Here is a 14,352-nt window from a genome sequence, read left to right on the forward strand (position 1 = left end):
AGACCACAGTGATGATTTCCAGCCTCCCCCTCTAATCGGAGCACTTGGTTTGTCCCACACGACTTCCTGTGGCTTTTGCGCATGCGTCGCTCGTCGGTGTGACCGGAGTTTCCCTTCCACTGACGGGCTGCTGTCACACAGCCATCATGTTATCCCATTCCCGGTGTCTCACCAGGAATATTGGCCGTTCCCTCTCTGCCATCCGCCAGGTAGGCAACAAGCAAACACAACGTTGTGGTTGCCACTAGCGACAGGAGGACTGGTCGCTGTTAGTGGCTGCGGGTGAATGCGCAGCTTGTGTGTTAAGCTAGCATTAGCCGGCTGCTGTAGGCCAGGACAGGCCGTAACATTGGAAGCCAAGGACAGTATGACACTGATCCTTCACATGTCTGTGCTGCAGTTAGCAGCAGTGCCCTCTCTTGGGTTGGTCTTTGACACAAAACTTAATGTCTGGCCTCAAGCAGAAGGTCCTGGACCACACCTGTATGGAGTTAACACAAACGCATCTAATAAGGATTCTAAGCTAGGAACAACATGCTAGCCGTAGTATGCGAAATACACCGGGAGCTAGGCTGCAGCATTTAGCAGTCATGCTGAGGTCAAGTGGTTTAAGAAAGAAAAACGAGTCCAGCTAAATTATTGACAGTTTGGGTGTCGATTTACTTCAATTTATGGAGATGGAGATTTGTAGTTGTATTTGAAGTTAAGTAAGCAAAGTCAAATGTCATGAAACCATCATGAACGTCTCTAGCATCGTCTGTTTGTCATATTCAACATTACAAGTTGAGTAGTGAGACTGTTACTTAAATGTTATTTATAGCCACTGTTACTCTTGTTGACAGTTTTGTACACTAACAATGACATAGTCACTTGGAATGGCTTACAATTAAAAGGGTTGTCATGTCAAGTTAAATTAGAGATATTTATTTCCTTTTAAGTGTGTGTTAGACTATTATGTTGTGCTGAAGTAGTGTTGGTGGCCCTACTGTAGTCATTGATATTATGGAAAGAACTAGAAAGTTTGACATGGAGTCCCCAAAACACCAAATGTTGTGGTGAAGCAGGTTCACACCAAGAATACACTGGTATGCTGGTAAGAGTCAATAAGAGTTTCCAGCCCCATGAAATATCAGATTTCAAGTCTTATCCTCATGTCTTTGGTTGAGTGTACTGTATGTTCATAGCGTGCAAAGCTGTTACCATAGCTAAAGGTGGCAACATTAATAATAATAAATTTAAAAACATTTTCATGTTTGTTGCTTACTGCACTTTGTAAATTTATTGAAAAAGTGTCTTTAAACTTCTCATGCAGAATGACACAGGCCACCTGTTACCTACTAGATTATTTAGTTATGACAAAGGTCGCTCTCTAGCGCGTAGACATTACCTTTGACCAGCAGCACTGACGTCTCTTACTCCTGCTTTATGTGCAGTCCCTACAGCCAGCTGTTATCACTGTCAACAATGTTGTTTAACTTTGTTAATTTAACAAATTTATCAGCATATATTTTCATTGGCATATTATGATGGTATTATTACATGAGCTTTTATTCCTCTGCCAATTCTGACATTTAATATAATTTAGACACTTCATAATGTTGCATTATGAAATGTTGCTCTATGGTTCTTACAGGGAAATAATGTGTTTGCTCGTCGGGCCACGGCAGGTATGTGTGTTTTCTTTTCAAACTTGAAATCTTAAATCTCAGTCTTGTCTTTTTGGTATTTCTGCTGCGAGAAGTTATTTACATGTTTCTCTTTCTCCAACAGCTTTGTCGACTAGCCATTCTGTCACTTTCAACAACAGTTTGTAAGTATGCGCCTAAAAACAAACTATTCTTTAGAAACAGAAAAATTAAATCTCACAATTTGGGAAACATTTTACATCGTAGATGAGTTTTATTCTTTATCGTGGTGTCTCTGATCTGTGTCCTAGCCTTGAAACCCCTTCAGAGTCATAAAACATTTTTCCAGTTATCAGTGTGTCTATGAACCTGCTATTTAAATTCATCAAAAAATGTTGTGTCATTGCATAGACCCAGGACAAATCAGGTTCTGATTTTATTTTTCTGTTACTTTCAGAAAATCTGATCCCAGGTCCAGCATCTTCCAAATCCAGTACTTCAGGACATCTGTAGCGTTCAGTATGTTTTAGCCCAAATGCCTCTAATATTTACCCTTAGATGAATCACGATGTGCTGGATGTATGGAATGAAAAAAACTTTTTCCTTGACTCTCTCTTCTCCAGGAAATGAAGTCGTCACAGTCAAGACCCCTGCTTTTGCAGAATCTGTCACAGAGGGGGACGTGAGGTGGGAGAAAGGTAACTGCTTTCATTACTAAACTTTTTTTTCAGACACCAGACAAATCACAACCAAAATGAAATACATTTTTTAGTTTGTATTCAGATGCTAAAAGAAAGTTATCTTCTTGCAGCTGTTGGAGACACTGTCTCAGAGGATGAGGTGGTCTGCGAAATTGAGACTGATAAGGTAAAACTGAGTAAATGTCATACAAATTGACTTTGTTTGTGATTACTGGTAATTGTTGAACTTTGCATATGAAAATTAAAACCTTTAGAGTATGTTGCTTTTCTGAATGAAAGAGGATCTAGTTAAAAAATATTGTGGAATGCTTTACCTTTTCTGTTTTAACTTTTTTTTATTTTGACTCCTTTTAATTTTTTCCTCTATTAGACATCAGTGCAGGTTCCCTCTCCCGCTGCTGGAGTGATCGAGGAGTTGTTGGTCCCTGATGGAGGGAAGGTTGAAGGAGGAACTCCTTTGTTCAAGCTTAGAAAAGGAGGTTTGTAGTACTGCATTTTTGGCAGAAAGTCTAGCAGTATTATCATGAGGTAATGTTTTTAGGATAGTACTAGCTGATAAAATCTGAACTTTTGTTTGTGTTTAGCAGGTGCTCCCAAAGCTGCAGAAGCTCCAAAAGTTGAGGCTACCCCTGCTGCAGCCCCTCCACCACCTTCTGCTACCCCACCTCCCCCTCCTCCTCCAGCCTCAGCTGTTGGCCCCATTCCCACCACTATGCCCCCTGTGCCACCTGTGCCAGCACATGCTATGGACACCAAACCAGGTTAGTTGCTATAAGACAGACGGTCTGTGTCATGTGAGAACTGTTTGGCTTGACATCTGTGCTCTTGACCTCTAGCTTACATCATTGCTTGGGTTTCTGTTGGCTAAAGCCTTTACCAGTTCCCACTAAATTGATGTGTAGAGATACTAAGAGCCTTCTTGTCTTTTTCGTAGTTTCATCCATCAAAGTCAGTGCTGCTCCAGCTGCTCCAGCTGCACAAGCGGAGGGAGGGACTAAAGCAGCCAGGACGGAGAGCAGGGTAAGTGGAAATATTACCACCATACCTGACACATCTTTTGAGGGGTCCTGAACTTTTATATTTGTTAAATAGTAAGAGTTGGGAACTGTTTAGTGATATGTCTGATGGTTATGTTTTCATGATTTAGGTTAAGATGAACCGCATGAGACAGAGAATTGCCCAGAGGCTGAAGGAAGCCCAAAACACCTGCGCTATGTTGACAACGTTTAATGAGGTCGACATGAGGTAGGAAGTTCTGAATTGGTTGACCTACATTTTTTAACCCTCAATGTTATTTTTGATAATAAGTGAGAAATGTGCTTTGCTACATTAACACATATATAAATAGAAGCCATTGACGGGGAAAAATGTAAGTGTAAAAAAAAAAAAAAGAAGACAAGTCCAAATCTGTTGAAATATTTAATAAGATGTTAGGTCACATTCTTAGGGAATATGGGTACATTACATGCAGCGTTTGTTCTTTGTTTCTGTTATTTTGCACGTTTACATATGAATGTGTGCAAATTAGCAGGGTTGTATTGTCAATAGTGAACTGGTGAAATCTGTTGCTATCTTAAAGGGTAGAGTTGTATCTGCCCAGGTAGTGATGATATACAGCAAATGGCCCCATTAAGCTAATGTATTAAAACATATTACAGAAAGAACTAAGTGCTTGCACTTGCAAAGTGAAAAAAGTAAGAGTCCATAAACCAGTGAACACCTGCCTCAGAAGTTAACAATTAGTAGCACTTCAAATTAGATCACTTTAAATAGAGACATGTCAACCTAAACATTTCAGAGGAGACTTTGTGAAAAACAGCCTAAGGAGATCAGTAATAAGAAAAACACTATTTAGTACAAGAAGAACATGAGACGATGTTGGACTGATGGAGGTGCTGTTTTACAAAGAAGGAAAGTGATGAAGTGCTGCATCTAATGACCTGTCCCCTACAATAACTCAAGCTAAACCTACTGAGATTATTTGGGATGAGTAGTAAAAGTTGCCAACAGGTGACCAACAAGCACATTTGTCCGGGTTTACACTTATATTGCTTACTACATAATTGCATAAGTATAGAAAACATACAAATAAAGAAAAACACTGAATGAGAAGGTGTGTCCAAAGTTTTGACTTGTACTTTATATCTGTGTTAAAAGCTAAAACACCACTTGCACAAATGGTTATAGATTGGAATCTGCCCAATAGGAAAAGCTTTTTGAAACCCAATACCCTCTTAAACACTGGAATGTAAATATTTGGTCATAATGCCATCCAAAACGAAGATAAGAATTGTTAAAACAGGTTTTATTAATTTACAAGGAAATGTTATTGTCTGCACTTGCCCCCTGTGCTGAAGAGGACACTTTGAGGATTTCTTTTCCCCGCAAATGTGTGGTGTCAGCTTTCAGCTATTCAGGGTTTTCTGTGTATCCTAATTGGATTGACATTGACGGTCTGGAGGAAGACTTCCCAGGCTAGGGCTCATCTGGAGCCGAAGGAGGTAGCCGGAGCAGGAGGCCAGAGCATCTGGGGCCCATAGAGACCTGCGCTCTGAGTGGAGAGAGCTGCCTCAACCGATATGGGCTTTTATGACAGCCCAATAAGATTTACAGGCTCTAGAAAGTGAAGATTTTTATCGCTTCTTCTCTCCTTTCTCGGAGAGTCTGTGTCTTGGGAGGGGCTAATTATGTTAGCGGAGAAACCCTAGAGCTTCAACAGGATTAGAGACAGGAAAACAAACAATTAAAAAGAGAGATACAAGAGAAAAATGAGCAATGGTGAAACGATTAGCAGGCCGATTTCAATAGCTTTAATTCACAGTGATCTACAATAGCTTTTTTTTTTTTGCTGGAAATTATGTCACATTTGTGACCTCAGTCTTTCAACAAGATCACAATATGTGGAAATTAATTTCTTGGTGATTTGTTAAAAATTAGTATTGACTAATATTTGTATTGTTTATAAAGTTTATAGGCAAAAACCATTGACAGCCAACCAATTTTAAATGTGTCAGTTTAATACATTAAAATGATATCAGTAACTCCTGAAAAAACCTTCAGCTTCGCTTCGCTTCACATCTCTTTCCTGTAGAGTTTCATAAATTCAGCACCACAGCTATAAAAGACAACTTGAACATAAAAGTATGTTGAAATACTAGCTCTCTCCTGGTACATGATCTATGCCTTTTTGTGTGTGTGTTTTCCCTGATTTTCTTTAGCAACATCTCAGAGATGAGGAAGACGTACAAAGATGCCTTCCTAAAAAAGCATAACATCAAGCTGGGCTTCATGTCTGCATTTGTGAAGGCTGCTGCCTACGCTCTGGTTGACCAACCTCCTGTCAATGCTGGTAAAGACTTGACTTTAAAAAACTTCAGGAACTTAGTTTGTGGTATCAGGTTGACTGTCACTTTGCACATTTTGTATCAAGTCACTGCAAATGTATGTGGTGAAGAAAAAGATTTAAGTTTTAGTATCTTCCATTGCCAAAACCCAAAACCAACACTAATTCATTTATTGCCCTGAGACCGCCGTGACCTATTTAGATAGACCACAATGAAGCAGGAGTGGTCTGTGTTGCTGGCTTTTAAAGGTCTGAAATAGTATGTGGCTTTCATCTTCCTTTTTACTTGCATGTAACAGAAATGACATGTGAGAAAAGGAAATTAATCATCATAGCAAAAGTAGTAAAGATTTTCTTGTTTTTCTGTGTACAACATTTGTTTCCTCTTCTTGTATTCTCAGTAATTGATGACACAACCAAAGAGATTGTGTACAGGGATTACATTGACATCAGTGTGGCTGTAGCCACACCAAAGGTAAAACAAGTGGATTATCTCTTAATGCTAAGTCTAAGTGCTTGATAGCCCACTTGTCTCTAATGTGAAGGGCTGCAAATTCAGTCATGTGACTTCTCTTTCAGGGTTTGGTGGTTCCTGTAATTCGAAACGTAGAGGGAATGAATTTTGCCGACATTGAAAAGGCCATCAATGTGCTGGGAGAAAAGGTAACATTTTTAACAACATTAACATTTCATCTTTAATGTTTACTTACTGTTCTTATGTTGAGATTATGGATGTGGACTTTTGCAGGCTCGTAAAAATGAGCTGGCTGTTGAGGACATGGATGGGGGAACTTTCACCATAAGCAATGGTGGCGTGTTTGGGTCTATGTTCGGCACACCCATCATCAACCCACCACAGTCTGCTATTTTAGGCATGCATGGCATCTTTGACAGACCTGTTGCAGTTGGTGGCAAGGTATGTTTTCTCTTAGTTACACATGAAAATTCATATTGTACAAAAACATGTAGCACTAGAATAATCATATGCAGAAAATGGATCCTAAAAAGCGGGCCTGACATCTAAAAGGACCTGGGTTCAAATATACTAGCCAGACCAAATATACTAGCCAGTGCCTTTTTGTAGGCGGAGCTTACATGTTCTCCTCTTGCAAGTTTCCTTCTACAGTGTAAAGGCATGCAGTTAAGTTAATCACTGACTATAAATTACTTGTGTCTGTATGGTTGTCTGTCTATATATGTCACACTTGCCATAGACTTGCATCCACAATGATCGTGCTTCTCGCCCAGTAACAGCTGAGATTTGCTCCAGCACCCCTGACTGCTATTTTCCACAAAAATATTATGCCATGCGATAGGATAGATGCAGAAACAAGGATGTAATAAAGAAGCAAGCAGGAATCCTATGTTTAGTCTATATTTCTTTAGATTTCTCATTTATTAGTGCATGTTGGTTATATAAAATACAAGAAAGCAGGAAGGGAAGAGGGGGAACTAGTGGAATGTTTGGCATTTTGACTTGATGTAGTAATTACTCCATTTTCTAAATGGCTATTTATTGACAATCTAAACATTTATTTCTGTATAATAGATATTTATTAAATCGAGCTTATTCTGTCATTGTCTTTGTCAGGTTAAAGGTGAAGAACTGGTGTAATCAGTTGTACCTTCATAGTTTGTTTTCCCAAACGTTGTTTGTTGTATGAGAATTTGGTCCCATTGACTTTCTCTTGTTTAGGTGGAGATCCGTCCCATGATGTATGTTGCCCTGACGTATGATCATCGTCTAATTGATGGAAGAGAGGCCGTCACTTTCCTGCGCAAGATCAAGTCGGTGGTGGAGGACCCCAGGGTGCTGCTTCTTGACATGTGAACTGTTGTGAACTCCCAGGCCCAGGCAAAATACCCTACACACACAGTGGCTGTGCTCACCTGATGAACATTACCATATCTGCAGTTGATGTATTGTTGTATTGGTTAATTAGGAAAAAAAGGAGCAGTTGGGTTGTGTAATGGACATTAGAGAGGCTGGTGGTGACTGAAAAGGTTTGGTACTGGTGTTGAGAAATTCTTATGCGGTGCTGGTCTCTAGATCAAAAAGGTCATTCTAAAACTCATGCACACCACATCATTTTCTACCCACAACTGAACTGAACATATTGTGAAATGAATGGCAGGTATAGATAAAAGTGCATAGTACCATTTCATTCTTTTGGTTGAGAGAAGAACAATGAGCACACACTGGGCTAGAAACCAAGAAACACTATGTTCTAAAATGTCCAAAGTGAAGAAATCCTCAGAATTTATGCCATCTGTTTTACGGAAAATCTCTTTATCCTGTGTAAGAAAGACTATTTAAGAAAAAGAGCGTTTTAAACAATAAAAGAACCATTACTCAACTGTAGTTTGGCTTTAAATTTTCTTTGTAAGTTCACATTGATAGTGTTTGTATCTACAGTTACAGGAACAGACCTGGGGCACTAAGACCATCAAAGCTGGTGCATCCACATGTAATGCACACTTTAGGATGAGGTGAAACCAAACCAACTTAAACTTACTGGTTAAGTCTGACTAAGGTGGGATAAGTTGGGATGTGAACTGTTAATCCTGTTCGCCTGAATCAAAACATTGAACATTGATCATAGAAGCCTCAACATTCTGTTATGTGATAAGAAATCTGAAGTCTGAAGTACCCAAAGAGCAGGTAATCATGCAAACATCTGCAGTTTTTAATGGCAGACACTCCAAAAATGTATAATTGTCAAAATGTAGTCTTTGGTGGCATTAGTTTCCATGCACGGAGATAATAGACTTCATTTTATGGATATAAAAGACAATTTTTCAAACTGCATCGAAGATGTATTAGACTTAAGTTAATGTCAATTCAAATCATATTTTGGAAAAGATGTGGTTCATCAGTTTTTATTATGTAATTTTTCTTTGGGAAGCACAATATGCAAAAGAAAACCAGGATCTGGTGCTGCATCCTCAACCAGCCACACTAGGATGCTTAGATTCAGCAGAGCGGTTACTTTTTCCTCCAGGGGAGCAGAGTCATTAGAGGTCACGCCTGCTAGCAGCTCAGAGCTTTCCAGGAGATGCTGCTGAAGAAAGGATGACACTTGATGTCACACACACCTCCACCTCCAGAGCCCAAGCGATAGCCCGCATCGAACTGGAGAAGCTGTGGAGAGAGAGAGAGAGTGAGTAGTGTTTGTGCGCTGCACATTCATGTCACTAAACAGAAGACTTGTGGGTGTTGCAGGGCTTGAACCTAACCTCAGTTAGCAAAGAGGCAGCTGCAGTGCTCAGGTGGTCGGGGATGAGCAGCTGGGTGTGGGAGTGGATTCCTGCTGGATGGAGCTGCCACAGTGGCTGGAGGCAAAGCGAACAGAGCGTGAGAGAAACAGATGACCCAACTTTCAGTCGCAAAACTAAATATGCTTGTGCAGATTTTTTGCTCACCATTCCTGTCAGAAGTTCAAACAACAAGGCCCCAAGACTCCACCAGTCACAAGCTTCTGTAACCCTGGACACCCCACCAATTTCTGTCAACAAACAATGACCTGAGTTTAGCTGGATTTATGTGCAGTGCAGTATTGTTTTTATACATTTCATGCAATGTGCAGTACATCATTTTTTTTCAGATTGTGGACACACTGCATCTTACCAGTAGGTGGCAGGTTATGCTAAGAAACAACCAATGTGATTTGACAGTGCAGTATAATTGTACCTGGAGCACAGTACATCTGTTCCATGGCTTTGGAGCTAATCTCTGACTGAACCTCGCTCCACTGTCCGAAAAATGTCAAACACACCTTTCCTGTGAAAACATTGCGTTCAATCACAATCAAAGCTATTGTGCTTTTTCTCATGCAATGTTTTTTTTTTTTTAGTTGATTGCCTGACTCACCGTTGCTGGTGAGTAGGACATTTCTAGGATTGAGATCCCGACACAGGATGCCTTGCTGGTGCAAACTCTCTAGGGCTAGCAGGATCTGTGCCGCCCAGACACGCACCTCGGCTTCAGGAAGCCCCCAGCACATCTGCATGACCTTGTCTGTTGGCCTGGAGGACTTGAGAGGGAACTCTGGTATGTGGCACCAACCATCTACCTCAATGAACTGGTCTTCTCCAGGGCCCTCAGATTCATCTGAGTTGAGAAAACCATCCGCATCCTCGTTCTTCCTGTGGGGTGGGGCTCTGGAAGGGCCCGATGAGAGCCAGCCCAGGAATGATCCCTCTTTCGCAGGTGCCGTCTTCTCACAAGGTGTTTTAGCTGATTTGAAGGGTTCTCCTAAGGAATCCTTAGTTTCGCCTTTGTATTTCAACCCCGTGAGGGACGCGGGGACCCTTGATGATCCCCCTTGTTTTCCTTCGGTGTTGCGGCAGATGGAAGCAGAGGAAGGCAAGGAAATTTCTGAGGTGATCCTTTTGTCAGTGCGGTCAGAAAATACTGCTGTGTCTGTGCTCCTGATGACTACCACTCCATTTCTTTCCTCAGTAGTGGGACTGATGATGTCTGGCTTTGAGCTTGTAACCACATCTACTGAGCTACCACTTAAAACAGATCCTTGGTGACAGCCATTAGTATCCCATGATGCATTCCTATGGATTTGGGTTTGGCAATGGAGAGAAAGATGTAAAATGGCAGGAGAGGAACTCCTAGGATGACCATTATTTTCACTGTTTGGTGATGCTGCTTTTACACATGAGGTTTGATTTGTTTGAGGTGCAGTTTGTTCTACTGTGCAATGCAAATTACTGTCAGTCACTGCATAGGGGTTTATTTTCTCACAGTTATGTGTTGAATCTGCAGCTTTCCAAGCCTCTTCAAACTCTGAGCTGCACTCTATCAGTCCCATTCCAGCTATTTGTTTATGGTGTTCCGACATGACGCCGAGAGCTTGACTGACACGAGCACAAGAGAGAGGAAGAGCAGGCTTTTCCTGAGTTTCACTGGAGTGCAAACACAAACTAGGAGCTGGTGGATGGATGCGGGTGTTGACCTGCATCCTTGTCGGGCCAGAATGCAGAGTTAGCCGATCAAGCTTGGTATAAAATGATGCTGCAGAGCGCGTGTTCTGCAGACAACCTGTCTCTTCGATGTAGGAATGAGTCCCGCAGCTCTCCAGACGCCGCTGGGTCTCATCCCACGAGGTGGGGAAGTCTGTGTCGGGGCTCTCGTCACTTAATTTCTCACGAATAATTCCCATGCTCTCTTTGTTGGCGTGCTGGCACTCGGTGCTGATTGTGGGTGAGGTGTAACTGGTCTTCAGCTTGATCTTGTGCTGTCCAGAACTGAAGCACTCCGGGTGTTCCTTGGCCTTCTCATTCCTCAGCTTGTGCAGCTTGGAGAAGAGCTTCCCACCTGGCACCAAAGTGAACAAACAGAGTCAGCAATAGGAAAAAACAACGTGTTTCATCCTTGTTTAAAAGCTTAAATATGTAATGTGCAAGGCTTGAAATCTTCAACCAATATTATTCCAGCAGCAGTGAGAGCAGAGTAGTCTTTAACAGCTCACCCTTAACATGCTCAAGGTGCAGGTACACAGCATCCTCGCTGACATAATATCTTAGCAGCTTAACCATGTATGGCACTCCCTGAGGAATGATGGTTGGCTGGTCCCTGCTCTCCCAGCTCGATTTGACCAGACTCTGCAAGAACATATCCATATTACAGTTGACAGGGAAAATGTGACCACTAATATAGGAAAAACTATCACTGTAGCAATACTGTGGACATGGATGAAATAAAAAAAATGATACACTAGTGCCTTGATTTCCTCCTTTTACAAAGTGGTGCCTTTCTGTTACCATCTCTACGGTCACTGAAATTTGAGGTGCACTTGCACCGGCTAAGAGGGTGAGAGCTTTCAGGCAGATCAATCCTGGATGATACTCAGGGAGACAGGACGGAAAGAGCTCTCATTGACTGGCCTGCCAGAGAATACAGAAAGATCGGCTTGTTGCCACAATCCCCAAACACATCTCTACTTTTGGTGGGTAGATAATAGCCAATAGGTCTGTGCTTAATTTATATCTGTTATAGTGGAGTGCGGTGCCAATTAAATTTTTACTCTGAACTGCTGTGTAGTGCCTGTGACAGAGGACTGCATACTCACCTTTACAACAAATGTCTCCTTGTTGACCATACTTTGAACAATCAGGACCTTTGGAATGAGAAACAACACTGTCAGGCTACCATACCAAAACATTTACAGCATAATTCACAGTAAGCAGGTATCATGGTACGAGGGCTGCTGATCATTTACATGACGAGGAGTGTCAATGCAACAAGCCGACACAGATACTGAAACACCCAGGTATGAATGTTAGTGTTTAAGAAAGTCTGTTTTACCTTATCAGTCACTCCGACCACCTTACACATCTCCAAATCCTCCACAGGTGAACTCAAGTGTCTGATTGGACGAAATCTCAGACTGCTGTAGCCCTGATGATGAAAGCAATGGAGAATATTAGCTGCAGCATAATGAAGCTCATTGTAGATTTGTGATATTATTTGAGACAAAAAGCCACTAAACATTCTCATTCTGAACTGTAAATCTACTGTAAGAATCAATGCACGAGGTTCTCCTTATTGTGCTTTTAATGTGTGCACACAAACTGCACACTTAACATTTTTATGTGCCTTGGAGAATACAACTGAATTTAAATTATTCTCCTGACACAACGAAGTAAACATAACTGATTTTATACAAGACAAAATAGTACGCGATTGTTTTACCCCTAAATGAGAGCTGCCCTTCCCTAGGTTATCCTGCAGATGTGTTATGAAGATTTCTTCAGCTCTCTTCAGATACTGAGTCGTCTTCCTCTTTACTGCTTCCCGACGATCCTTATTTGGATCCACTGTAAGACAGAAGAGTAAGTGAAGATTAGATCTAACAGATAAAACCTGACCCTGAATAAACCTTTTGAGCACTCACTGAGGATAAGCAATATCAACGTACAACTAGTTGACTAAAAACACTGGGCAAATTGACCAGTAAGGAAATCAGTGTTCAGCCTTTGACTTGTGGCTTCCTGTTTTTATTCTAGGACATGTTCCCATCACATGTCCTGTGCACACACTCACACACTCACCTCTTCCTCATTCATAGTATCACATAGACCTAAACGCCTGAGTGAAAGATCAAATGCTGCGTACTTACACTGAACCCCATTCAGCAATAAGTCCACCCCATTCTTATAGTAACTGAAAGCTGCCTCGTAGTCCTCATTGACCTCGCTGTCTAGTGCCATGCGGATCTGTTTGGCCGCTTCCACCAGGTAATCTCTTTTTGCCATTACTGCCTCGTTTTGGACCTGTGAAGGTCCAGCTGGGACTGAGCACACCACAAAAACAGACATTGTAGATAGTTGGTGTATAAACATTTAATGAGGGACATAAACTGAATCTTGTGCTTTTCTAATAAAATCATAATACAGGGAACTGCAGGGACTCACCTTTGCTCCCTGGTCTTATCAACAGCAGGAAACATATCTGTCTGTTGTCACTGTGCTCAGTGCACGTCTGCCACCGGTGACTCCATGGCTCGAGTCTTTGCAGCAGAGCATGATCATCTGAGTCAGTGGAAACAAAGAGTTAACCCCCACACTACCACAGGAAGTGAGTGCAATCTCATGCCTATGACTATTTCTGATGAATATAAAAGAAAACAGAACTGCAGATTCTCCAACATATAGAGAACCAGCAGTTTGAGAGATGATTCAAAAATACAGAAGTATATTGTTTGAAGTTATTTACACGCTTATCCCTATTGTGTGATGAAAACCTAACAATTTCACTGGTAAAGGTATGGACAACTAAATTTACCACATAATCCTAATAACACATACTACAAAAGCCACGTGTTCGAGCATGCCAGACTGTAGATACTGATGTGATATGAGTCACCTTCACTATGACTGTTCTAGATGATGGTTTGAAAGTAAAAGCTTCAAAACTGCCACCATGCACTTGTCCTTATTTTAGTAACATTACTTTTTTAGACATCCACCCACATACTTACTCAGATCACATGAAATGGATTAGTTCCAAGTGGCAAATAAATTCATGGCTGACAAGAATGTTTTAATCATCACTATTATGCATTCATTACATTTTATAAATGCATCACCAGTCAGGAAGTGCAGCTTAATGCAGTCACAAAACCTGCGACTCGTGTAAAATATAATTTGCCTCTCTCCTTCATTTATGCAGCACATACACACCCCATCCTGGCTACAGTCATGGAGGCAGCATCATCTAAGGAGTGTTATGAAACACACAAAGCCATCTTTGCTCTCCTTCATCCTCATCCATCACCTTCTCAGCTGTAAACAATCTGCCATTTTAAATAAAGGAAACAGTCGTACATGCACATATATAAACACACTTTACCTGACGTTAAGCGAGCATGCCCTGTACCCTCCGCCCAAGCAGCAGCAGCAGCCCCTGTCTTCAGCAGCCTCAACGTACTAAATCCAGGAGCAGGAGAGGAGGAGAGGGCTCAGGCGAGGCTGCTGATTGGCTGAGCATGATGTCACTTCAGGGTACCATTTCACACGCTCATCCTGACAGATGCAGGCCGATTTAAAGACACAGTGCTGTTTTTCTGTGCACTGACTGTAGGCCATTTTTAAACCTGGATTTTTCTTCTAAAATTGATTGTTTGCTGGCTTAAGTGTTGACTCTTAACAAATTCTACATAAATAATGT

The 14,352-nt window shown here is 41.4% G+C and overlaps 2 protein-coding genes across 3 annotated transcripts; one reads left to right on the top strand and one right to left on the bottom strand.

The window, feature by feature from the left end:
• The first annotated feature begins 55 nt into the window (after window positions 1-55).
• dlst (dihydrolipoamide S-succinyltransferase) lies at window positions 56-8,031 on the top strand. 2 transcript variants are annotated; one of them, XM_026355161.1, is made up of 15 exons: window positions 56-209; window positions 1,634-1,667; window positions 1,771-1,810; window positions 2,083-2,144; window positions 2,249-2,323; window positions 2,437-2,492; window positions 2,697-2,805; window positions 2,911-3,087; window positions 3,261-3,346; window positions 3,474-3,571; window positions 5,545-5,675; window positions 6,071-6,144; window positions 6,249-6,332; window positions 6,418-6,585; window positions 7,366-8,031. In XM_026355161.1, exons 1-15 carry the CDS (start codon window positions 147-149, stop codon window positions 7,498-7,500), a joined length of 1,392 nt encoding a protein of 463 aa, XP_026210946.1. In that variant the 5' UTR covers window positions 56-146; the 3' UTR covers window positions 7,501-8,031. The 2 variants fall into 2 exon arrangements, with proteins under 2 accessions (XP_026210946.1, XP_026210947.1); XM_026355162.1 differs by having other exon boundaries at window positions 2,914-3,087.
• A 504-nt stretch (window positions 8,032-8,535) lies between these two features.
• On the bottom strand, window positions 8,536-14,097 carry rps6kl1 (ribosomal protein S6 kinase-like 1). The gene is made up of 12 exons (XM_026355160.1): window positions 14,035-14,097; window positions 13,098-13,214; window positions 12,803-12,976; window positions 12,376-12,500; window positions 11,989-12,081; window positions 11,753-11,800; window positions 11,153-11,285; window positions 9,541-10,998; window positions 9,361-9,450; window positions 9,093-9,175; window positions 8,907-9,002; window positions 8,536-8,811 (listed from the first exon to the last, which is right to left on the bottom strand). Exons 3-12 carry the CDS (start codon window positions 12,936-12,938, stop codon window positions 8,701-8,703), a joined length of 2,373 nt encoding a protein of 790 aa, XP_026210945.1. The 5' UTR covers window positions 12,939-12,976; window positions 13,098-13,214; window positions 14,035-14,097; the 3' UTR covers window positions 8,536-8,700.
• Window positions 14,098-14,352: the final 255 nt, after the last annotated feature.

This window comes from Anabas testudineus, chromosome 12 (assembly GCF_900324465.2).
Source record: "Anabas testudineus chromosome 12, fAnaTes1.2, whole genome shotgun sequence".
Classification (NCBI taxonomy): domain Eukaryota; kingdom Metazoa; phylum Chordata; class Actinopteri; order Anabantiformes; family Anabantidae; genus Anabas; species Anabas testudineus.

Coding starts and splice junctions, on each gene's coding strand:
- dlst (XM_026355161.1), top strand. CDS start 147: ATGTTATCCCATTCCCGGTGTCTCACCAGGAATATTGGCCGTTCCCTC. Junction 2,806..2,910: donor GTTCAAGCTTAGAAAAGGAG/GTTTGTAGTACT, acceptor GTTTGTGTTTAG/CAGGTGCTCCCAAAGCTGCA. Junction 3,347..3,473: donor CAGCCAGGACGGAGAGCAGG/GTAAGTGGAAAT, acceptor TTCATGATTTAG/GTTAAGATGAACCGCATGAG.
- rps6kl1 (XM_026355160.1), bottom strand. CDS start 12,938: ATGGCAAAAAGAGATTACCTGGTGGAAGCGGCCAAACAGATCCGCATG. Junction 12,501..12,802: donor ATTGCTGAATGGGGTTCAGT/GTAAGTACGCAG, acceptor TCTGTCTTACAG/TGGATCCAAATAAGGATCGT. Junction 11,286..11,752: donor AGGAGACATTTGTTGTAAAG/GTGAGTATGCAG, acceptor ATGTTCTTGCAG/AGTCTGGTCAAATCGAGCTG.